Genomic DNA, 24,709 nt, shown 5'->3' with positions numbered 1-24,709 from the left:
CTTAAACCTTCAGCAGTGTGATGCTAGGTAATTCCCACCCAAGAATAGAATCTTAAGTAAAAAGATGAGTGGATTAATAGAATTGGATATGGACGCAACCGTGTTGGACACAGAGGGTCCTGGAAAACAGATGGACGCATGTGTCCGTAAAAGGAACAAAACTACTTTGTATGTGCACGCGCAAGCCGAGTGCACGTGTCTGTGGGCAAACAGCCGGGTGCTGCGGTGAGCGGCGATCATCGAAGAGGACGGCTATGAGGACAGGGGCAGTAACGTGAAGCCGGTGCGGGGCTAGGATTACTGGGCCGTCTCTATTTCCAGCGCTGCTGTCGTGTGATTCACACCGTGCGACAGCTGGGCCTGCAGCTGCCCCATATATGTAGAAGAGCACCACAGCTGTGAAGCTGCCAGGAGCGCAGGAGCCAAGCTCATCCCTCATATACGTAACCAGGACTGTTTGCCTGCCTGCACCCCAGCCCCAAACTAATACTGTTACACTTCCCCAAAGGAGCAGAGATAGTGAGGAGAGAGAGGATAAAAAGCGCACACACTGCTGCTGCTTTGGAGCTCTGCTCTGTATACTGCACTTTTTCTGCTCAAAGCCATTAATTTTTTAAAGTGGTGACTCCAGATCAGTGTCAGTGGCTAGATTAAATCTGTTTACATTTTTCTTTGTAGCAGTTCCCTAAAAGCCAAATCCCAATAATAGTTTTCTATTACTTAATAAAAAGTGACTGAATGAGACTTTCCTACTCCTCACTGAAGAGAGAAACTGATCAGGCTTTTGCAGATCGGGTCTGTCCTCCACCCCCACCCCCTGCTCTGGGTGGAATATTCCCAGACGTTACAGCATTCCTGTGCAGCACACACAACAAGGTCATTGTTTACTGCAGAACAACCTGTAACACTGCCTGGCCCGCACTCCGCAGAGACGCTTGCCAGCGACCCCGTCGCCATGGCAACGCCCCCTGATGTCTCTCTGCTCTTGGTTGCCGAGGTTGGAGCTGTCATGGGCTATGCAACTCGGTGGTGGAGCGAAGTGGGTTAGGTTGAGCTTGGAACGGGCAGAAGTAATGTATGGAAAACGCACTTAAAGCTCAGACTTTTACCTGGTGCTGATGATTAGATGGGAGTTCCATCTGATTCGACAAGCAGCACAGGTACACGTTCCCGAGAGGCGCCCTGAAGCACTCTGTAATAGTGTCCTCACACCAGCTCTGAGTCAGCCCAGGTCAGGTGAGGCACCCCAGGCAGCATCGGGGGCTGTGGCTCCCTTGGTGCCACACAACAGCTGTAGCCAATGTGGTCTGTCTGTCTGTCTTTCTTCTCTTTTCAGAGTGCGGAAGCTCACGTTTCCTGAAACGCTGCCAGCCACTTACCCTTCCTCCTCCCCCAACCAGAAAATTCCAAATGCAGACTAAAAACAACGATACAGCAACTGTGTCAACATGGACGCCTTCTCCTGGAAAACTTTTTTTCCCCTCTTCCCCTTAATGGCAGCAGGCAAGGGGCTCATGCAAACACACATGTACTTAGTGACACCAACCCACCCAACCACCACAAACATTCACAATGAATTCTCGTGTTACACAACCCACTCCAACACTTGTCATACCTGCACGCAACAAGGGTAGCCACACCCCTTGCCATATAACATGAGAGCAGGCTGCCCTACCCTGAGCACACGGCATACTCATTAACACAACCTTAACTGGAGATTAGAAAGGCATTTCAGGATAACAGCCCTTTTCTTCTACTAATGTTCAACACCACACACCATTCCTTTCTCTACAAATGTCACATGCACCACGACTAGCATTCAATCCTGGGCTCCAGCTCATCTTATTCAGTTCAATCAAATACAATCATTTTGTTTTTATTTACTTTAAAGCAAGGTAGAGAGCTCTTGGCTCAGCACATCTGAAAAATATCACCAATATACACACATATTTAAAATTAAAACAGAAACTTGAATAAAAGACCAAAGAAAACCAAGAAATGCAGATTCCTTCCTGTTCTTTCAGTTAGTGAAAGAACAGCTGGACGAGTAAATTAGTCACCAAATGTCAACCCAAGTGAACACCATTAGACGATGTGTTCACCACCATCCAACACACACCAGATTTCAAAGCTGTTTGCAGCTCTAAAGTGGCCTGACACCAAATTATTGCTTCAGCTTCCTTTAATTTGTCACTGAACTATAGAGAACTACAGAAAGTGGGCTTTTCTGCACACACTAAGGTCACTTAAAGTCACCTGCAGGCTGAACCACTGTTGTGTTTTTACCTCAGGTGCAAGGTACTCTGGAGTCCCACAGAAGGTTTTCATAGTGGCGCCATCTTTGATCCCCTCCTTACACAGGCCGAAATCTGTGATCTTTATGTGTCCGTCTTTGTCCAGCATAAGATTTTCCAGCTGAGAAAAATTACTTCTTTGGTTAAACATCCCAAAAACGTGATGTTGATATAAATTATTAAATGATCAAACATATATTTATCTATCAGAAACAAGTCTTTTACAGGAATTTGTGGAAAAATAAAACATCAACTGGTGTCTGTAATTAATTAACTGAAAACTATTTAGTCATTAAACACCTTAGGCTGGAAGTAACTGCGTGTCATCCAAATAAGGCATCTCACGTGGAAGTAAATTACCAATTGCAACATTCACGGCCTTCTTCCTCCCCACTTCTTAGTCATTTGTGCTTTGTGGTGACATGTGATGGTAACTGATGGCTTACAAGAAAGTTTTTCCAGGTCAACCACGTGTGAGGGAAAGCAAAAAAAAAAAAATTGATCTCTACACTTTAAATGTTCTTTTCTCAGTTCGATACATAAATATTGTGAAAATGCTCATAAAAAGCGTGAATATGGAAAGGTACCTGGTGATACACATACGCAGGTAAACCTGACTGAAAAACATGCACTATGCAGTGTCATGACTTGAGGTTACATGGCCTTTTAATATCAGCATGTCCTCACCCTCCCCTCGCTGTCTCTCTCCCTCAGTTAAAGTCACCTGGCAGCTGTAGCTCACACGTGGCCAGCAGCGCCCGGCCAGAGTCAGCACATCCTCCAATCCTGCTACCCTGGCATTTTCAGGAGAACCCTAGCAGGCTGGGAGCCTGGCTCATAAACCCAAGGGAGAGAGGGAGGAAAGGGAGGGGGGGAGGTAGGGAGTGCTATGCTGACCTGGCTGGTATAGTTTTATCAGCTGGAAGTATTAGGGCTTCAGAAGCCCACTGCAACTGATAACCTCCCCAAAGCCTTAAACTCAAACATGCCTTATCAATTTGCAGCATCCATCTCCGATGTCATCTTCCCTCGCACACTTCTCTTTAGCTTTTAAACTCAAATGCAAAACAAGAAGCAGTTGGAAATCTCAAACTTCTTCATTCTGAGAAGATGTGTGGCTTTTTCCCCCTCCATTAAAGAAAACAGCTAACACAAAGAATGACGTCAATCTCACACACAGAGCGGTGATATCACCCACTGAGAACTTTGTGTGTACTATAATGACTGGTTGGTGGTGATCTGTTCAAAGGGGCCGTGGTAGTTATTTCTGTCTGGCTGCAGCAATGTACAGGCCGGACTTCCATCCAGCTGCAGTGAGGTCTGGAGTTTGATCTGGGGGAGGCAGATCAATAAGGCCTGGCCACTGCTCTAGATGGAGACAGATCCTATTTATATCCTGCCACGGGGAGGGAGAAAGAAAGTGAAGGGGAGGAGGGTGGAGAAAGGGAGGCTGACTACTAGGATGATAGGAAGTGAGGACACATTTCCCCGCCTACCTTGAGATCCCGATAAACCACGTTTCTTTCAGCATGCAGGTAGTCCAAAGCAGACACTATCTCTGCGCCGTAGAACCGCGCACGCTCCTCTGAAAACACCCGGTCTCTTGAAAGATGGAAGAAAAGCTGAGGGGATGTGGGAGAGATTGACAGGGACGCAGAGGACAAATAAGAGTGTTTTTCAGTCAAGAAGGAAGTGAGAAATGAACACACTCAACATCCAAAGTATTTACAGATGCACATTTAGCGATGATTAAACTAGTTTACCTCACCACCGTTTGCATACTCCATGACAAAGCACAGGCGGTCATGTGTTTGGAAGGAGTATTTCAGTCCCTGCAGATCAAAAAACAAAAACCTCAAAGCAGAACTTCATGTTTCAAACCAAGTCAAGCGGAAGCTGGCATTTAAACAGCTAATGGTAACATGAAATATCACAATACATGTTGCGGCTTTAGCTACATTTTCGAACATTTCGAAAGAAGAGGAGGAAAACCACAGCACAGACGATGTGTTGCCTTCACCCACCACTTAGATCTAAAATTTGGTACGAGCTTATCATTACAACCCACCTCAAAGCAAGGGTTAACTGATTAAAAAAAAAAAACCCCACTCAACTCTAGCCTTTGTAAGCACAGCACTTCAAAACATTCCTGACAAAAACTGCCTCTTTTTTCTGAATGGATGCTTCTGGGTTAGACTGAAGAGGTCTGAGGATCTGTGCGAGTTAAAATAAGGTTTGGGTATATGGAGGAGCTCCTTACTGTCAAGAACGGATGCTTTGAATTCTGGAGGACTCTGTTCTCTGTGAGTGTGTGCGCCACTTCATCCTGGAGACAAGAAAGAAGAAAAAAAAAAAAAAAGACAGCATTTGTGCAACTCTCTCAATCACTATTTAGGTATCAGGCATTGGTTTCCCCCAGACTCCCAGTGCATTTTCACCCCTTCACTTGCTCATTGGCAGCCACTCACTTTTGCTACGATCACCTCCTTCTTTAGGATCTTCATGGCATAGTAGCGTCCTGTGGCCTTCTCCTTTACCAGAATAACTTTGCCAAAAGTGCCTTTTCCCAGGAGTTTGAGGTATTCAAAGTCGTGCATAGTCTGCAAGGCAATGGGGGAGAATACAGCATCTGGTTACAAACAGGAGCATTAACGAACTCAGACTCTAAACAGGACACGCAATCCCACTGACAACAACGCTGAAGCATTTAAGCCACCATCTCACCCACAGAGCAATTTCCACTCCTCTAATGGTTTGACCTATATACGTGGTTGTGTCTCAGTTAACCTTTGACCCCCAGCTCTGGAGAGAATGTTGAAAATGGTTGTGCAGGGGACATCTAATCCAGTGACATTGGACCTTTAAGTCATGACACATGTGGGGGGAGGGGGGCATGTGTGAAACCTAGTGGGCATGCTATCTGGTGCCAAGCCACCCACAACTGATGTTGGGCCGAAGCTGTGCAAGTACAAATAAGCTGGGGAGGGTGAAGGAGGAGTAACTGTCAAATGAGGAGGGGACAAAAAAAAAAGCTGTACTAACAGCGAGGAGCAATCTCACTAGTTAAGAACGAGTGAGAGACATTTGTGAGGACATAACCGAACAAAGATACATTGAGTGTAAATGAGCTAGTACCACTTTGAGTCTGGGTTTGGTCAGGTAGACCTCCATGTCCATGGGGTCTGGGGAGGAGTCCATCATCTCCTCCTCTTGTTTCTGTAGGCCTTCAGCCACTGCCTGGATGGCTTTGGTCCATTCTTCCCTGAGGTAGACACAAGCAGCAGAGATTACAGCAGTCCGTTTGCCACCAAGCAACCCCAGCAGCCCAATCATGTAATTGTCTTCTTATCAACAGGAAGGCAATTTCAAGTGTGACCTCTGCCAAGAGCCAGTGCACAGGGTGAAGGTGTATAATGATGATTAAATATGTATGTTGGTTTACGCTTCTGCATGTTAGAAAAACTAAGCTCTTAAACTACTTTGTAGCATTCTGGGCCAAATCTTAGCATGCGGATGATTCGAGCTCAAGTGCTCTGTGAGCAGCGAGGGGTCTGCGTCTCACTTGCCTCTCCTCGGGGGTCTCCACGTGGAAGGTACGCTCGATGACAGTGGTCCACTGCAGGCAGCGGATGATGAATGTGTTGGGCTTGGGCCGTTCCGTCTTCATCAGCTGGCACTCTGACCACAGCCGGGGAGATGGAGACGAAGAGAAGGGCCAGTGTGTAGGAGAGCAGAGGGGAGAGACAGACCCGCAGTTATAGCCATTTATCTTTATCGCCGTCCTAACAGACAATCTCGGCCAATTTGGAAAAGAACAGGTGCACTTTGGTGGGAGAAAACAACTGATGCTTAAATCGTCAGTCCCTTTAAAAATAAAAGTGCTTTGTATTAGTAGTGCTTTAAATCCGGCACATATTCCAATTCATTCCCTAACAGTTGTTCTAAAAAGCAATTCTTTACTAGTCATTTTCAGACTGTGATGAATCTGACAAAACACATGTTAAATTATTGGTCTGAATCATCGAGAAATCCCAAAACCCAAGGTCACATCTTGTTTTCTCAGAGCAGAACCTGAGATGATATCACATTTCCACTAAAATGAATCAGCTAAAGGAAACAGAACTTCAAACCAGGAAATGTTTAACTTGCCACGCTGGCACACACCCGGCTTAATCAGTCTTGTTCTTTAAGAATTTCATATCATGCACATCTTCACACCCTTCTTTTATTGCTTCTGCTGAAATTTTCCCACTTTTGGAGCAAATAATTGTCTTGTAAGCAGTTTGCAAAAACAATTACTCACAACAGTCTAATAACTGAATTTACAAAGCAGAGATTTCCATCTGCAGCTCCTTCGCAGTAACATCTGTTCCCAAATGAAACATGTCAGCAAATATGTCAGAACGTGACACAAAATGGCCTGCGTCTGATGGATGGAGGACTCTGAGTGGACCACCACTGAGATCCAACATGGCTCCATCAGGGTGAATATGTAATCCAGCTGCAGCGGCCCCGTCAGCAACGACGCACCATGTGTCCTCTGCGGTGGGGTCACAGTGGTGACAAAAGCAAAGCCAGCGCTGATGGAGACAGAACCTCCGAGAGGAGCCCAGATAAATACTTGAAATCAGGCGGCTAATGGCCACGATAACTCAAGAGTGTCGGAGAGGAAACATTTTGTTAAACAAACAGTATGCCGTCTAATTGCTGTGTTCAGTCATCTGCACAGCTTATCGCAGCAACTTTCTCTGATGTGAAGATCGAGTGAGTCGAGCTGCTCTGGGCATTTTTTTGTTTTTGTTATTATCTGTCACAATGCAAACAAAGTTTTGGGGACTGCACAGAGAGAAGAGAGCTGCCATCTGATGCATTAATGTAAGGAGTCAAAACATCTTGCGTGCACGTTCAGTGGCGGAGCTCTCTTTGCTCGGAGCGGTCCTCCTACTGAAAACCGCGCCGCCGTTCTATTAAGATGACAACACAGCAATTTCTCTTTCTATTCAAAGTCATTTAGAAAGCTGCCAGATGAGTAAACGGAGGGGTTACTTGTTCAAAAAGGTCTTCCACATTTTTCCTTATACACTGTCAAACTGTTATTAACTTCTTTTCAGTGTGAAGAAGTATAAAAAAAACTTTGTTTTTTTAAATCATGCATGCAAGTTAAGAAGAGCAGCAAACAAAATAGGGGTGAAAACAAGCTGCCAAGAAACAAGGGAAAAAATGTGGTGGTTTCTCTGAAGCAGATACTCACGTGCTACAGAGAAGTTATTTAAGGGGGTTTCCAGCTGGTCAACATCTTGCGGTCGCTCTTTGTAGCCAATGAATGTACCATCACTCTTCAGGAGAAAATACCTTGGCCTCCAGGTCTTGATGTATTCTCCTGATAAGAGAAAAAGATTGAAAAGGAGGTAAAATTAAACAGCATGTGACCAACTCCTTTTTCTTCCCCCCCTCCGGTGTTGTCTGTTCAAACCTTACTTGCTTTTACAGCCTCGAAAGCTGAGGAATAAACACTGACATTGTGAATGCAACATAACATTTTAGTGATTTCTTTTCATATTAGTTGTCAGCGGTATAACGCATTATTAAATTAGCACTGAAAGCACTAGGGCCTTCTTTTAGCGAGACTCAAAAGTGCTGTTTTTAAAGCAGGAGTCAGGACTCCTTCCCTCCACGTGGTACATCCTCTTTTTCAACAGTCATTTCCAATGTAGATAGTCACAGGATATTCAAACAAAACAAAAAACCTTGTCCCAACTTGTCCCGAGTTTGAGGATCTAAGTCGACTAATTTCACCAGGAAGGAGACTAGATTTCCCACCCACCCAAATTCCACTGTAGCCATTTTTACACAAGAAATCAAACGAATACGAGGAGAATGAGGAATGGGACATGGTTTCAAGTGGCCTTTTCTCACTTATAGCACACAATGGAGGAATGTAAGCTTCAAACACACTCTTCCCATTGGAAATATTCTTGTTTGAGAGCGTGCAGGATTCACTTGCCCTCTCTGAATTGTGACAGTTAGTTGATCGTGTCCTTCTTCCAACAGCACAGCAGGCACGGTAAAAATCTAACGTACGGGTAAAGCACCAGTATCATTTTAATCATACAATTAAAATTCTGTAAATCACGTAAGCAAATATCCTCAGGCTTCTTACACTTTCAGCAAAAACTGCCTTTCATTTAAGCAACTTAAAACTGTATTTGCATACATCTTTAACAAGTAGAATTTTTAACTTCACTTTAAAACATTTTAATCTGCAGTCCAGCTTAACATTTCCTACAGTTCTTAACTCTGTAACGGTGGATGCCAACGCTTCAATTTGATTTTCATACAAAACTTTCCACACTCCTCGGTTTTCTAGACAACAGCCTTAAACTCAAGCCAAGCATGTCCATCCCATTCACTTAGACACACTGGCATCACACAAATGAATCTCTCTTAGGCAGACGAAACTCCATTTATTCCGGTGATGCTTCAGGAAATGTTGCGCCAGATGTTGTGCAGACGGTGAAGATGGGGGGGGGGAATAAATAAATAAAAAAATAGCTTACATACCATAACAAGGCAGTGGCACACAGCGGAGTGGAACTTGAATATTTATACAGGAAAACTGTAATTTATTTTTAATTACGGAGCCGCATATTAACCCCATGCAGTGCCATACCAAGCTGTCCTTAATTGCCCCATTTCCTCCAACACAGAAGCGCGGCGTGCGCACGTGTGTGTGTGTAAGAAGTAAAAGATCTGTCCTATGAGCTTCTGTTATTCACACATACACACTTCTGAGTAATGAAACTGATAGCAGATTAGACAGTGCAGAGCAAACATCAGCTTGTAATATCTACTCTATTTAGTGCACATTGTACTAAAATATTTAAAGAAATCACATGAATTATTAAAACTGGTTGAGTGTCATTTTTCAAGATTTGTCACTTGTAATCTGTCAAAATCATCAACTTGCCCTTCCTGCTTCTCGTCTACATTTTTTCCCCTCCCCACAAAGCGACGACACGGGATGCCCTTCATAGCCTGCATACATAAAGCTGGACGGAGCCACTATGATAATAATATAATGCAGATTATAGAAGCCATGAGCTGGGAGTTCTGGCTGCTGAGGGACATTGTATGCTTTTTATTTAATAGGACTTTAGAGCAGCGATCGAGACATTAAAGTCATCAGGATGAGAGCGTGAGCTAACGGTAACTTTCTTTAGACTTCTATATAATCAGATTTGTTACTGCCACTGTGCAGGAATTGCAACCTGCCCATCAATAGAAAAGAAAAATGAAAATGTAGGTTTTAGCTAGAACTCAGTCGATACCAATATTCGGCATTTATGGAATTGGAATTTAAAAAGCTAATAGACTGGCTGATATTTTCCTCTTCTGCACACAACAAACATAAATGGATTTCCCTAACATAACATGTACTTAGCAGTTTGCACTAAGATAATCAGACAAAGCAGTTTAAAAATAATTTGTTTTCCTATCACAATAAGTTGTGGAACTCTTCACAGCTGAAGGGAGTTTCTCCCATTGCTTCTTTGCACGTTTCAAATCATTTTTATTCATTAAGCGCTATAAATGTTGATACCGACGGGATCTTAATGCATTCTGTATTTGCTTCGCTTTCAGATAACCGTCTAAGATTTTTTGGATCAGAAGAATGAAAAAGAGTGCTCGTTGGAAAGTTGGAAGTTATAGACTAGCATGTTTTATTAGCTCCATTTGGGATAGACTGTACAGGAAAATGAAATTGCAGTACGATGATGCAGATGTTTGTGTTACAGTTCTCGGTTTGTTAAACCTGAATCAAAACTTTAAAAAACAAAAAAAACAAAAACCCAAACAAACAAAAAACACCTGATTCACTGCTGGTGTGGTGGCACCAATCACCATACAAAAGGAAACAGCTGTCACTTGGCACAACAGAAGACATTAGTCTTCAATCCAGAGCAGATGTTTAATATGTTATTACATTTTTCTTTATTGTGCAAGGGGAGATTCTTCATCTCATTTGCTGCAGAGTAAGTGTTTTCACACCAAATAAAGCTCATTTAGAAATTAGCTCAACTTTGACAGGCGTCAGACTGCCGCCCTCACAGCTTTTCGACAAATCCGCTTATACTAGATGTGCTGCCCCAAGTGAAATAAGCAGAATACAGTTTGCTGCAGCTCCCTCGTGACCGCTTTACACACAACTGCAGTGATAAGATTTTTCCAAATACAAACCACACCAATCAACTTTAACAATCAATCATCCAAATACACGCCGATCTCCTGGGACTCCACGTCCGTAGGGTTATTTATCACAAGCCTTTAAGAGCACCAGACTTCCTTACTTCAGCACAATGGAGCTTAGAGACTTGTTTAGCATAAAATCTAAATAATAAAAGCACAAAAGACGTGGCATTTAAGAGTACACATAGTCATTAAGTGTCAGCTGCGAGTTCGCTGGAGAGCCTGTTCAATACATAATTTGGACAAATCTGCAGCCAGAAAGTCTCCTGAGCCCTTCATACCGGTCCTTGTTTTTATCTGCTGGGCCCCAGCTGGTGCTCCACTCTGTGGTCAGGTTTTGGCTGACCCATATCTCCCAACTATAAACCCATGCCAACCAACACTGAGGACAGTATGTGCACAATGCAGAGGCAGCATAATGAGTCCCCTACCTGACACCGCGACACGTGATGAAGGCTCAACGTATATACTTGTCTCGCCAGCAGGGCCTAAAGTTTCAGTTTAGAAGTTTTCGTTTGGCAGCAGGAACGCAGGCAAATCATTTCCAGACTGTGTAATGTTCTTACGTAGATTCAGATCCTGATGGGCAGAAACAGGTGTTTGTGTGTACACATGATTGTGCTTGTCTGTAAATACATTTGTGTATGCATGGCGCCTTGTAGGCACTGAAAGGTATTTGTGTGCAACAGATTACAACAAACAGTCAGTTTGAAAGGCTTTCTTGCCAGATCCACTGACGCATGGCACACACTAGTAGTTGCATGGGTGGTCATACGTGACGCAGCAGCACGGCGAGGCATGACATGGCATGTACTGGGGGAAAATCTGACACACTGGTGTGGAAGACACAGCCAGCTAAGCATCCTTAGTCACCATTATCCCCATTCTGACAATGGCAATTGTGATATTAAGAGGGACTTGTTCCACACAAAAAGGTAAATAAGGTCTAACCCACTGTAATAACGCAGTCTACTGTAACTGGAAAGTTAAAGTCTTTTCTGCAGGGGCACTCATCTTTGATGCCACCTCTGCAAAGGTTAAGCAACCCCACATCTGCATTGCACATCCCTCAACTAGTGCATGCTCCTTCTAGACAGGAGGACACTGCAACTTCCTCGTCTGTGACCACAAGCTCGATCACATGACAACTGTGGAAATGGCTATATCCGGTTGTCTGCGAGCGGGCGTCTCCGCCGCATTGAGAGCGGGCGGGGGGGAGTGAAGGGGTTGCACTTGCAGTCTGCACTCTGAGCATAAACAACCAAGATGACCCTTGTCAGCTTCCTATTGACACACATTTCCCCTTCTGGTTTTATTCATTTGTACTTTCCACAGAGCGGCTTTTCTTAAGAACTGACAGAGTGAGAAAGTGAAAACTAATGCTGGGTTTTTTCCCCTTTTTTAAAATTGTATTGTCAAATATACAGTTACCGTTTAGAGTAAACATGGATACATTTATATGGTAATTATACACAGGGACTGTTATGCAGATTCAGAGAGGGAAAAAAAAATAATTCTTCTGCACTACTTAAATCCAGTGCTTTGCATACTAGACCCCAAATACATCCTGTGTACACGGAGAAAAAGCGCAGACTGCTGACAAAGGACAATAGGCCTCAGAACAACACAGGAGAGCCTTCTGCTTTTAACTCACTTCATCGTCACAGTGTTCCAGTAAACTAAAACCTTTTGATGTCAACATGTTCTCCAAAACAGGAAAGTGGCCAACAGACAGACTGACCACAACCTAGATAAGATAAAACCTGCTTCAAGTGTCTGGTTGACACACAGGCACACATGCATGCATGCATGCACGCACAAACACACACTTTGCTCTGAGGAAATCCACTGCATTAACAGTCCCAGTAAGCTTTTCTAATAAAAGCATGACAGCCGACATGTGGCTCGTCTCAACCAAATTAGGGGAAGGACAGAAGAATGGGAAGACTGATTTGACAAAAGATGAGAGATGAGAGTACTGGAGGGGATGAGAAAGCAGTGTGTGAGGAGTTGTGCTGAACGGCGTGGTAGTGAGACAGATCACTACATATGTTCCCCACATATGTAGGAGTGTGAGTGGGGGGTGGGGGGTGTGAACGCAAGTGAAGTGTGCATGAGCCATGCGCACTGTGTGTGCAGGGGAGGAGCTGTCAGGGCCTGATAGAGTGTCTTTACATGACAAGCAGCTGCTGAGGGCTGGGATGCGCGCTGGGCAAAGTGGAAAATAATGAACGGAGAACCGCTGCCAAACAAAACAGAATTCATCTTTATTTGCCAACTGCTGCATGGCCCTGTGTGCGGACAGCTTCAGCATGCCACAGCCACGCCCCTCTACACCTCAAGCACGGTACAGGAGGAAAGAACGGGTTTGGCACAGCAGCTGGAGCATCTTTGCTTTTACCGAATTACAAGAAAAAAGGTACAACAACAACAACTCCTGAGGAGGGAATCACTTTAATCTAGATACTGAAATGATCAGGAAGTTTTAACATTATACATTTCAAATTTTCTCAACTTAATGACACTTCACGTCGACTTCCAAGAAATGACTCTTTATTTCACGTTAATCCTTTCTTTGGACAGTAAAGCCATGTGAAAGTCAACTTGGCTTAAGAGGCCCTAACACTAAGGGTTAGTCAGACAAGCTTATTGAAGATTCATTAAATAAAAGGAAGAGGGCGGGTGAATGAGGTTAGTGGCTGGTTCAGAGGAGCATCCTGCACTCTCCGTCTCTACGTGACAGCAACAGGAATGTTGAGAACCCAGCTGCTATAGTTTGTTGGCTAATAAGACACATCATGTAGTATTCATCAGTCTTTTTTTTTTAAATTACAAACGAAAGGAGAAGAAAAAGAAGCCACAATCTCCCAAACTAACAGCTGTATCCCAGCTCGTTCTATTTGTAAGGTTTTTAAATAACATTTCCAACACAGTAACTTTAAAAAGAAAAGAACACCTTTGTCACAAGCCACTAGATGACCCACACATGCACACTAATTAACAATGCAAGTGGGTAAATGATCTCACACAGAGTGAGAGGAACCAAAAGAGGGTCAGACAAAATGTGCCTCAGTGCTCACACCCAGTGGTTGGACTTCCTGAGAGGGCTGCTGTTGGGTTTTGTCCCCGTCTGGCCATTCATGGCTTGGGGATGAGAGGAAGGGAGCCAGTGTAACTGCATGAACTGTGCGTGTGTGTGAGTTTGAGTGGTGAGAATCGGATGAGGAGGAGGAGGTGGGGGTAGGCGGAGGTTGAGGATTAGGGAATTAGAACTCCAAAGCGTGGGAGGAGGGGGTAGGGGGGCTTCGCCTTTTGTTGGTTTTTCCTCAGCCGCCCCCGCCATCCCTTCGGCCCTTTTCTGCCGGGTTCTGCCTGTAGGCTGCAGCTGCGGCCTGCCGCCCTGTGCCCTGCATCTCAATGAGGCACGGACTGCCTGCTCTAAAAGAGTGGGGGCTCCCTGATGCAAGGGTCAACACTGAGCCCAGCAACCACAAACTCCACCCCCAAGACGCCCTGCTCTAAGCTGAGCTTCTCATGCTGACCGAACACCCATCTACATATTTGCCCGACTGCGACCGTATAAGGCAGCACCGGGTTCACATGGCATCTTAAACTATCCTGGAGTACGGACTCCTTTTCTTTCCTACTCTTTATGCCTTCTTGACCCCCCCAGCCCATACTCCCTTTTGTTGGCCTCATTCTCTCCATGCAGCTGGATTTGGGGGGGTTGCAGGAGGGGTGGGAGGTGCACCATTGCTGGGGCTTTGGCAGCAGCATCGACAGGTTCCGTTGAAGGGCCACCCCAACCCCAAATCTAGCCCTCCGTCTCTTCCCCTTCTCCCTCCCCCCCGTCACTAGGGTTGCTACTGCTACCCTAAAAAGAAAAAAAAAAAAAAAAAAGCAAGGGGGTGCGATGGAGGCTGCCCCGCTTTCTCACGCTCGTAAGAAAGCCCTCACTTCTTCTCTGTGGTGAGTGACACCTGCTGATTACCATAGAGACACTGTGGGAAGTTCCCCCCTGCCACACTGGGCTGAGATTTGCACCCTCTCCCTGGGTAAACAAGCAGTCCATGGATTAGTTAACTGGGTTACTGCATGGCAAACAAATAAACACACATTATTTAGAACATATTAGTGCCAATGAACTCTCAATGACCAGTAAAATTTAGCACCCTTAAACAAGCAACGATTACGCTCTACATCCCCCCCGCTCCATTTAGACAGGTACACTCCAGCTGTTGACATTTTTCAGGGGCACTACTTGTTAAAATGTTCTGTAAATAAATATAAATATGAAATATGCTCAGAGTACGAGAAAATGTCAATATCATGGACGCCACATATCTGAGTCCCCAGGCGGCCAAGCATCCCTTTCGTTTCACTGTCTCTCTAACCCACCCTAAACTGAAGAGAGGTGCCAGTGATTTGATTGATGTCAAAGACTTTGAGCTTTTCGCCGGTCCATAGCCGCTTCCGCCATGGGTCTGAGTTGTCAGCTGGGTCATTATCCTAGCGACAGAGTGAGAAACGTGCGCTGGAAGTGGGGGAGGACTAAAAAGGGGATGAGCTTGTGAGGGCAAGGGAGAAAGGGGGACCATAAAAGACAAGAAAAAGTGTGCGAGTAAGAATGAAGGAGAACAAGCAGAAAGAGAGATGAGGACTGAGGAAATGACAGACAGAAAGGGTACACAGCAACAGCAACAGAGGCTGAGATCACTGCTGAGTACCACAGTTGTGGCGAGCAGGCGGACTCTGCACAGCAAAGTAAGCACACAGCGGGCTTGCTGCGAGAGGGGGCGAATGGTGGAGGTGCCACCTCCCTCAGCCTCCTGGTCCCCCCCACCATTCTAGCCAGCCTGCGTGCCGACAGCTGCACCCCAGTAATTTACTTCTCTCCACCACATTTAGCAGGAAGACTGCTTCCCATTACCCAGAGCAGGGGGTCCACGCTGACGGCCAGACACCCGGCCAGAGCAATGGCTTCCTGGTGTGACACCCTCTGCTGCTGGACCCTGCCTACAGGGGATCCACTCAAATCTGTCTGCCACTTCAACTTTCACTACTGCTGTTCATTTGGGCGTTTCCCCTCACAAAGTTCAGGCTGACTATTGTAAACTTATTGGAAAATAGTTAGCAAGAAAGGGTATACACCATTAGTTTCAGTCAAACTACTGAATTACCCACAGAGAGGGTCAGCTGTGGCTCAGGAGGTAGAGCAGGTTGTCTGCTAATTGGAAGGTCAGCGGTTTGATCCCCAGCTCCTCCAGTCCACAATCTGAGGTGTCCTCAGGCAAAATACTGAGCTCCAAATTGCTCCGGATGCTTGCATTGGGGTGTGACTGTGCCTCATCGAAAGCGCTTAAAGGAATAGAATAAAGTGCTGCAGGAATGTGTGAATAAGGCTCGTAGCAAAAAGTGTTAAGTGCTAAGTAGAGTTGCAAAGTGCTATATAAGTAGCGGTCCAGTTACGGACAGGCACCTTCCATATTTGATTATCTTCTCTCTGGAAAATCCCTTTATCCATCACTTAACGTCTGTGCTAGGTATTTAATGTTAAAAATGTGTATGTATGTACTTGTCAGCTGTTGACAGGTGAAGTCAATATCTCATTACAGAGTTATTCCCCAGTGAAACTTTAGATCCTAAAAAACTGTGTGTTCAACAAGCCTGAGCCACAGAACCCCCCGAGGCCATTACTTGGCATATAAGATTATGGCTGAACAGCGCACGATGTACTAATAATAACACCGTCAACAGAACCAAGCTGGTAAAACAGCATATTTGTAAAGGAGTTATTAATGCAGCATCACAAGTTTCGGTTCTGTTTATCTTTTTTTTTTTTATATTTAATCTTCACAATATATCAGCAAATTTGCACAACTATTCCCCACACTGTTGCAGTATGTGCGTACGTTTATGTGATTGTGTATTTGTAGCAGTATGCAATCCTTGACACCCATAATGAAGGTAGACCAGGCAAGGCCAGCAGCAGATTTGGCCGTGACTCAAAGGCCTTAAATCCTGAGACAGTCAGCAATGCAGTATCATGAGACATTCTTAATCAGGTGGGTCTGCTCCCTTGAAGAGCATCGAGCTTTGCAGGAAACACTGCATTCCCTTACTTAGATCTTACAGAACAAACTAATAGAAATGTGGGAAATGCTAGCTGAATTGTTGCAGGCCTGTTCACCAGATGCAGAAGGTACAAACATTCAAAAGAATGGAGGGGGGAAAAAAAGTTAAAAAAAATAAAAATCTACAGTTACTGTGTCTAGTGTTTTGTAACACCCCACCCCCAGACCACCAACAAGGTCTTGCATGGACGAGCAGCTCATGGGTGTCCTTCAGCCACATGACCAGCAAAAGGGCCAATCAGCTGACGAGGTCCAAACCAAACCACGAGAGTCTCTGTGGCACGTCGCACACAACATCAACCAGCTCTCCTCGGGCCGACTGGGTCACTGAGCAATGTTCTGGGAACATCACAAAGACGCTGCTCAACTTCTGTCCCCCCCCTTCCTCACCATCTCTACTGCTGTGCTCTCTGCTTTCCCCTCCTTCCCCCACTCCACCCCTCCTCTCACAGGTTGGAGCCAGCTGAGCGTGCTACCCAAATCCAACAGTTGTTGTGGCCTTCGTTAGCCTAACGAGGGGGCCGGCTCTTTATACTTGTCAGGGAGCAAATGAGTCAAACAAACAAGAGCCAGGGAAGAAGGGAGGACAAGCAAGCGCTGTTCTGTTGAGCTTGACTGGGTTTTTGGCCACAGCGCTTCCCTGGAAACTAGGGAACCCACAATCTGCCTCTTTGATGTCAGATGATGCTCTGGCTTTGATGGAAACTTTGGAAAAACACTTGCAAAGAGAAATAACATGCTGTTTGGCCTCTGTGGCCACTAGAGGCCGTAGGCACATTCAAAGTGTGTGGGTGCACTCCATGAAGGATCTAAAAAGGAAGTACCATTTGGGGACACATAACAACTGGTTATGATAGTAACGACAAAGTTACAGTGTTTGTGCAGGCCTGTACTTGCTATGTGGTCTGTGCATAAGGGCAAAGGGTAATGTCCTGCTGGTAGTGTCAAAATAAATATGCTTCACTCTGTATATTAAACCACTCGCATTTGCATATCTAAACACACACACTCCATCCCACTCTTTGTCTCACATTCAAAAACAGATAACAAGCCCATCAACATCTCCCAATGGTGTCCACAATCCAGACGCATTACTGCAGCACAAGGCTTAAGAAGAAACTATGAAGGTGTGTCCTTCAGATTTAGATCATTTCACAGAGTGCAGCCTGTCTGGAACAACTGTACAGATCAATCCAAGGCTAAGAATCTGGAGCTTTAATGACAGATTAGCTCTACTGAGGGTGGGGGGGTTACAAGGTACAGAGGCACAATCGCTTGCTTTACTTTCTCTCAGGCGTCTTGACTCAGTCTGCACGTGCATGCTGAAGATGACTAATCAGAAAGGAATCAAAGAGCTGCTTTGCGCCTGCAACTGGCCCACCGTGAAATTCAATCATCATGTGGAGCCAATAAACGGGCACTGCTAGAAGAGGAGGCTACTCAAACTGTACCTGCTTTTGTAAGAGAGTACTGCAGTGCAAGACCAGGTCCATGAAACAGACACAAACACGAAAGAAAAACAAGTGTTGATGGAAATATGAAGGTCAATCTGTTGTAAAACATCAAATTGGTGTTTTGAAAGCACACATGGGAGTAATGAGCATGGTGAACACACTCAGAGGTGGTACAAGCCATTTATTATAACGCCCACACGGAGATTTGAGTCACTTGGGTGGCGCCACCACACAAGCTGCACTCAAGGTGCGGGAAGATGGGAAGAGGTTTGTCGAGCACAGACTGCCTGGCTGACCGAGGTGATCGACAGAAAGACAGGGCTACTTGCAGGTTCACCTTCTGTGCACTGGCTCTGGGGCAAAGATTGCATGACAGTGATGCGACACTAAAAGCCTTCCTGTCAAGGAGGCAGGCGGATGCCCTCCAATCAAAACAGAGGCTCGGTGACATTTCACAGGGCACAGCTGCTGGGCTACGACAGCATGCCAACTCACTATTTCTGAAGGGTTGTTTGTTTAGTGTTCATGTCACAAATGGGGGGAGTATAGATGGAAGCTCAGCGCCACAACAGTGCACATGTGTGCACACACACACACACACACACAGAGTTTTCTTTCCGGTCACTATTTTACTATTCTTATACTTCACACAGGCCGCCTGTTATGTTTCACTCTTATCTGTACTTGTGAAGGTGTGGAAAGATGGATGTGTGCCAGATTTTAATGGGCAAACAAACGTATTTCAGAGCGTGTACAAATTTACACACAGTCTCAACAGGGCAAACATATTATTCCCTTATACCAGGGAAGAGGTTCTCTCTAAAGAAAGCAGGTTCTGTTTTTTTCCCTAAACAGACCAAGACAAAAAAGCAGCACAATTTACTTCTGCAGACTTTATTTTACAACCAGCTAATCCTAAACTTTCAAGACTTGAACTTTATTACTTTCCGCAAATGAAATCCTAATGTAACTAACACGCTGCCCTTACATTAAACAGAAGACCAGAGGGGCATGATTGCATCATATGGGGTATGTTGAGCTGCCCATCAAACTAAACCGGAAACCTGCATTGTGTTAGCCCACAGTCCCCATTTTCAAGACTTGTGCTAACACAATGCAGGAACTCTTATAGTGACATACTCCCATCACCTTAGCCAATAATTGCAAGTCTTGGCGCTCTCTCTTCCAGAAAAAGGCCAGTTCCTTTTATTTCTGGGCCCAGGAGATTTCAGTGGTTTCTTATCCTATTTTGCCCCTGGTGGTGCAGACAGTGGTGAAGTGGGCTCTGTGAGGCAGCCACAGCAGAAGGCAGAGTTAGTATGCGCACATAAAGCTGCTCAAAGCCAGCAGGTATGTGAGGAATGCCTTTTCGTCCAAACAACAGGACTCACGCCTGACAGTGAGCCATGCCACGCCACACAGCACTGTCAGAGCAGCTCCATGGGGCCCATTGGGGATTCTGCAACTGGATGCCTCCTTATATTACATCTGGCATACTACTTCATTTTAAATGCCTTTACAAATTAATCAACCACTTGGCAAATAGTCTATATTGTTGTTGTTCATCATTTCTGCAACATTTAGAGGGTAGAAAAAAATAAAATGAAAAAATAAAGATTTGCTGCATCCACCAAGAAGTTGAGGCAATTTGTATAACGAATCCGTTTTTTTATGTCAAGTACAGTCCTAGTGTTACATAAACTGTACGCATGAACCAATTTGTTTTCTGACATGTATCAACCAGAGCGTTTGAAATCTTTGACATATTCTAGGGTCTTTACATAATGTGTGTTGCACAGTTAGGTTTGTTACAAGGTCATGACAACCAGACACCTCGCGGACAAAAACCTTAGCACACATCAAATGTTAGTTGTTTAAATGTTAATCCAGTTATCAAAAAATAAACAAAAGAAAAATAATATCGCACTTAATGGCACAAATTTACCTCTTTTGTGCAGCCATCCCTCCTTGACGATCACCACATTGGTCATGTTGGTGGCCAGGATGGAGGATCCAGGTTTCTCTCAGGGAGAGACGACTCTCAGTCCAAAGTTTCCTTCACTCAACCCTGCGCAGGAGCCTGGAGACGGGGTCCTGGAGTTTATAGCCGTCTTCTCGATGGTGGTTACCTATTAGTTAAAGAAAAGTAAAAATTAGCCCATTGTTAAGGTGAACAATTTTTTCCACTTGTCTGATTATTAACCGTCAGGTCAACGGGGCCGAGGGGAGGCAAGAGAACCGAGAAGAGCCTCGTGTTTTACGGCCCAGTTGGTGAGGGAAGGGTACAAGTACAGTGCAAGTGGAACCTGCAATATTTCAAGGTTCAAATATCTGTAAAGCTGTGGGTTTTGGCAATCAAAATGAAGTCTCCCGTATTGGAAAATTCCATGCTGTTCACTATTGAGGCAGCCGTTCTTGATAGACCAGGAGGTTCCCCCCACTCACGAACAGAGCTGCAGTGAGAAAATAATTATATCAAATAATTCTCAAACAGGATATCCATATAGATTTTCAAACTTTGTGCACAGCTGTTTAATGATTTTTCTAAATCTCAGTTTCACCAAGAACAGATTACTAGGTTTCTACTCCGTGCACGGATGGCATCAAAGTTTAAATCTTGAAAAGGTCTAGTCAAGTTTTATGTTTTTGTGTGCCACATACTAGCCCAGAGGCCCTGTGCTGCAAAGCAGGATTACGGGCATAATGTAGTCACTTCAGGTTTAACCCAGGGTTTTTACTGTTACTAAGGTGGCTCACTTCCCCATGGTAACACATGGTGCAGACCTAACCTGCTCCACAGCAGGTTATGTTTGACTGTTTGACATTACATGTAGAAAATCACCAGCTACGGAACAATCAAATTCTCTGGAAAAATAAGAGTCACCTTTCCTGGAAGATCCCTTGAGCCTCTGTGAGCAGGGTCTAAATTTGATAAAGACCGACTAAAGTGTTTGCGTTTCCCTTACGAGCGTCAATAAGAAATATAAATTCTGGGAAGCAGCTTTATTTCTTGTTTTTTTCCCCAGTTCACTGAAAGTAATTTAAAATAATTTTATTGTTCTCCGAGCCTTAATATAGTCATATGATCTCAAGAAAGGGCACCCAAGCCTTACACTGACAAGGTCAAACTGTTAAACACAGCAGGGCTGCAGCTGAAAGAACATGAGGTTAAATGAGACTACCTTACTCACCTCTGAGTAACAATTGTAATTATGTGCCAGATCCTTCTGTGACTTAATGATAGAGCTGTAATACTGATGAGTCTACTAACTTACACAGTTGGCATTTTTGACAGCCTGGTGTATTGGATTCAAAGGCAAAATAAGGACAACAGCAGATGTGGCAGATCTAAAACATCTATACAGCACATGGACAGTATCTGAAAGTCATGTTCTTAAGAAATATGGAACATATTAATTTTAATTATTTATTTTTTGCAGGACCAAGAGCTCCAAAACAAAAATGACTCTACAGAAGTAGAGGCGCACCAACGTAATGGCTCCATAGTGTAGATGTTTATACGCCCGCTTCACAAGCTAAAGGTCGCTGGTTTGATGCCAACGGGATACACAAATCCCTTTTGAAGTTGTGTCAAGAAAGACATCTGGTGTAACTGTACCAAACCAAACATTCAGGGATGCCCACTGTGGTGATCCCTGTGGCAAGGGCCAATCATTGACATTCACCTCACTGATTGCTGTGAGTCAATCAGCAAATAGGACGATACTCAATAAAGGCAGTGACTGATGTTTACCTGTTCTACTCCATCCCAGTCCTTATATCTGGGATCCATTTTCAGAAAATGGTTTGTGAATTTATACTCTTTAAAAAGATATAAATATATTCCAAGTACATAGTGTGACAAGGAACTGAAACACACTTAATCCCTCCTCACAGTATGCATTTATAGTGACAACTTCTGTGTTTGCAACTAAGACATCAAACTGGACTGACCTACCAACACACATATGCAATCTGCCAGTTGTTAGTTTCAATGTTGGCCCAGCATTTCAAAATTATTGCTTCCCTTATGCTTCCACCTATTTTTTCGCCCTACTGATCCAATTCATGGTTGTGGGGGTGCTGGAGCCCATCACTGCTGTCAAAGGGTGAAAAACAGGGTACAACCTGCACAGGTTCCCAATCGGGTTGAATCCAGGCTGGGGCTTTTTTGTGCAGATTTTGCATGCACTCCAGCTTCCTCCCACAGTCTGAAGACATGCGTGTTAGGTTAACTGGATTTTAAATTAACATCCTTTATATTAACATCAATGTAATTTCCTTGTGAGTAAGAATGACTTTACACTGACAGTTGTTTAAAAAAAAAAAAAAAAAAAAAAAAAAAAAAAAGACCCCGCTGCCGTGCTCTAGCAAGAGATTTGCGCTAAAGCACACTTCTATGTGGTTGGATGGTATTAACCAACACGGAACTGTTTTGCTTAAAAACAAACAAACAAGTGCTATATAACAGCTCAGATTCAAATATATTACAAGATTTAAAAAAAATAAAATAAAAAATTCCTAGTAAAAAGCTTCCTTGTAAATCCTAGGTAACTAGATTTGCTAAACGATAACACTGATTATGTGATTTTTTTCTTTTTATACAAGAGTACCGTTGCAAGGTGGCAGATGATGGCGGTCATGTGATGTTGTCAAAACCCTTCAACAGTTACAGTGCTGCTCCTAAACAGACCTCCAGGTGAGACTGTTTTGACAACAGAACAAAGTGAATAAACTATGAGGTCAAGGTGTGCTTCTTATACAGGGAGTGCAGAATTATCAGGCAAATGAGTATTTTGTCCACATCATCCTCTTCATGCATGTTGTCTTACTCCAAGCTGTATAGGCTTGAAAGCCTACTACCAATTAAGCATATTAGGTGATGTGCATCTCTGTAATGAGAAGGGGTGTGGTCTAATGACATCAACACCCTATATCAGGTGTGCATAATTATTAGGCAACGTCCTTTCCTTTGGCAAAATGGGTCAAAAGAAGGACTTGACAGGCTCAGAAAAGTCAAAAATAGTGAGATATCTTGCAGAGGGATGCAGCAGTCTCAAAATTGCAAAGCTTCTGAAGCGTGATCATCGAACAATCGAGCGTTTCATTCAAAATAGTCAACAGGGTCGCAAGAAGCGTGTGGAAAAACCAAGGCGCAAAATAACTGCCCATGAACTGAGAAAAGTCAAGCGTGCAGCTGCCAAGATGCCACTTGCCACCAGTTTGGCCATATTTCAGAGCTGCAACATCACTGGAGTGCCCAAAAGCACAAGGTGTGCAATACTCAGAGACATGGCCAAGGTAAGAAAGGCTGAAAGACGACCACCACTGAACAAGACACACAAGCTGAAACGTCAAGACTGGGCCAAGAAATATCTCAAGACTGGTTTTTCTAAGGTTTTATGGACTGATGAAATGAGAGTGAGTCTTGATGGGCCAGATGGATGGGCCCGTGGCTGGATTGGTAAAGGGCAGAGCTCCAGTCCGACTCAGACGCCAGCAAGGTGGAGGTGGAGTACTGGTTTGGGCTGGTATCATCAAAGATGAGCTTGTGGGGCCTTTTCGGGTTGAGGATGGAGTCAAGCTCAACTCCCAGTCCTACTGCCAGTTTCTGGAAGACACCTTCTTCAAGCAGTGGTACAGGAAGAAGTCTGCATCCTTCAAGAAAAACATGATTTTCATGCAGGACAATGCTCCATCACACGCGTCCAAGTACTCCACAGCGTGGCTGCAAGAAAGGGTATAAAAGAAGAAAAACTAATGACATGGCCTCCTTGTTCACCTGATCTGAACCCCATTGAGAACCTGTGGTCCATCATCAAATGTGAGATTTACAAGGAGGGAAAACAGTACACCTCTCTGAACAGTGTCTGGGAGGCTGTGGTTGCTGCTGCACGCAATGTTGATGGTGAACAGATCAAAACACTGACAGAATCCATGGATGGCAGGCTTTTGAGTGTCCTTGCAAAGAAAGGTGGCTATATTGGTCGCTGATTTGTTTTTGTTTTGTTTTTGAATGTCAGAAATGTATATTTGTGAATGTGGAGATGTTATATTGGTTTCACTGGTAAAAATAAATAATTGAAATGGGTATATATTTGTTTTTTGTTAAGTTGCCTAATAATTATGCACAGTAATAGTCACCTGCACACACAGATATCCCCCTAAAATAGCTCAAACTAAAAACAAACTAAAAACTACTTCCAAAAACATTCAGCTTTGATATTAATGAGTTTTTGGGTTCATTGAGAACATGGTTGTTGTTCAATAATAACATTATTCCTCAAAAATACAACTTGCCTAATAATTCTGCACTCCCTGTAGTGAAGATTGAGAGATGCACACACACTTGAGCACCTTCAAATAAAAGCATAGCCTCCAGCAGAAGAATTATCAAAGTGTTATTAGGTCTTAGGACAATTCAAAATACCAGAAATGGCCACAATACTATCCTGGTTACATAGTAAACACATGTAAAGGTATAAAGAAAAATGTATGACTAAAGGGCAGATAGTAAACCCAACTAAAAACCTAAATTTGGGAGAAAGATCACACTACAGTAGTAGCTGCAATAGCTCAC

The 24,709-nt window shown here is 44.2% G+C and overlaps 1 protein-coding gene across 4 annotated transcripts in view; it reads right to left on the bottom strand.

Annotated features, from left to right (window-relative positions):
* akt1 (v-akt murine thymoma viral oncogene homolog 1) overlaps positions 1 to 24,709 on the bottom strand; it is a 32,625-nt gene that overhangs the window by 4,289 nt on the left and 3,627 nt on the right. For all 4 annotated transcript variants that reach the window (XM_004540791.4, XM_004540789.4, XM_076877330.1 and 1 more), the window contains exons 2-10: positions 20,075 to 20,258; positions 7,546 to 7,674; positions 5,861 to 5,972; positions 5,430 to 5,556; positions 4,763 to 4,894; positions 4,555 to 4,620; positions 4,058 to 4,126; positions 3,791 to 3,916; positions 2,287 to 2,415 (exon numbers count right to left, since the gene is read on the bottom strand). In XM_004540791.4, the coding sequence (XP_004540848.1) occupies positions 2,287 to 2,415; positions 3,791 to 3,916; positions 4,058 to 4,126; positions 4,555 to 4,620; positions 4,763 to 4,894; positions 5,430 to 5,556; positions 5,861 to 5,972; positions 7,546 to 7,674; positions 20,075 to 20,120 (936 nt within the window). In that variant the 5' untranslated portion in view covers positions 20,121 to 20,258. The remainder of the gene's footprint in view (positions 1 to 2,286; positions 2,416 to 3,790; positions 3,917 to 4,057; positions 4,127 to 4,554; positions 4,621 to 4,762; positions 4,895 to 5,429; positions 5,557 to 5,860; positions 5,973 to 7,545; positions 7,675 to 20,074; positions 20,259 to 24,709) is intronic.

Source organism: Maylandia zebra, linkage group LG19 (assembly GCF_041146795.1).
Source record: "Maylandia zebra isolate NMK-2024a linkage group LG19, Mzebra_GT3a, whole genome shotgun sequence".
NCBI classification, from domain to species: Eukaryota; Metazoa; Chordata; class Actinopteri; order Cichliformes; family Cichlidae; genus Maylandia; species Maylandia zebra.
Note: the sequence above shows the minus strand (reverse complement) of the source record. Positions and strands in the feature narration are given on the sequence as shown.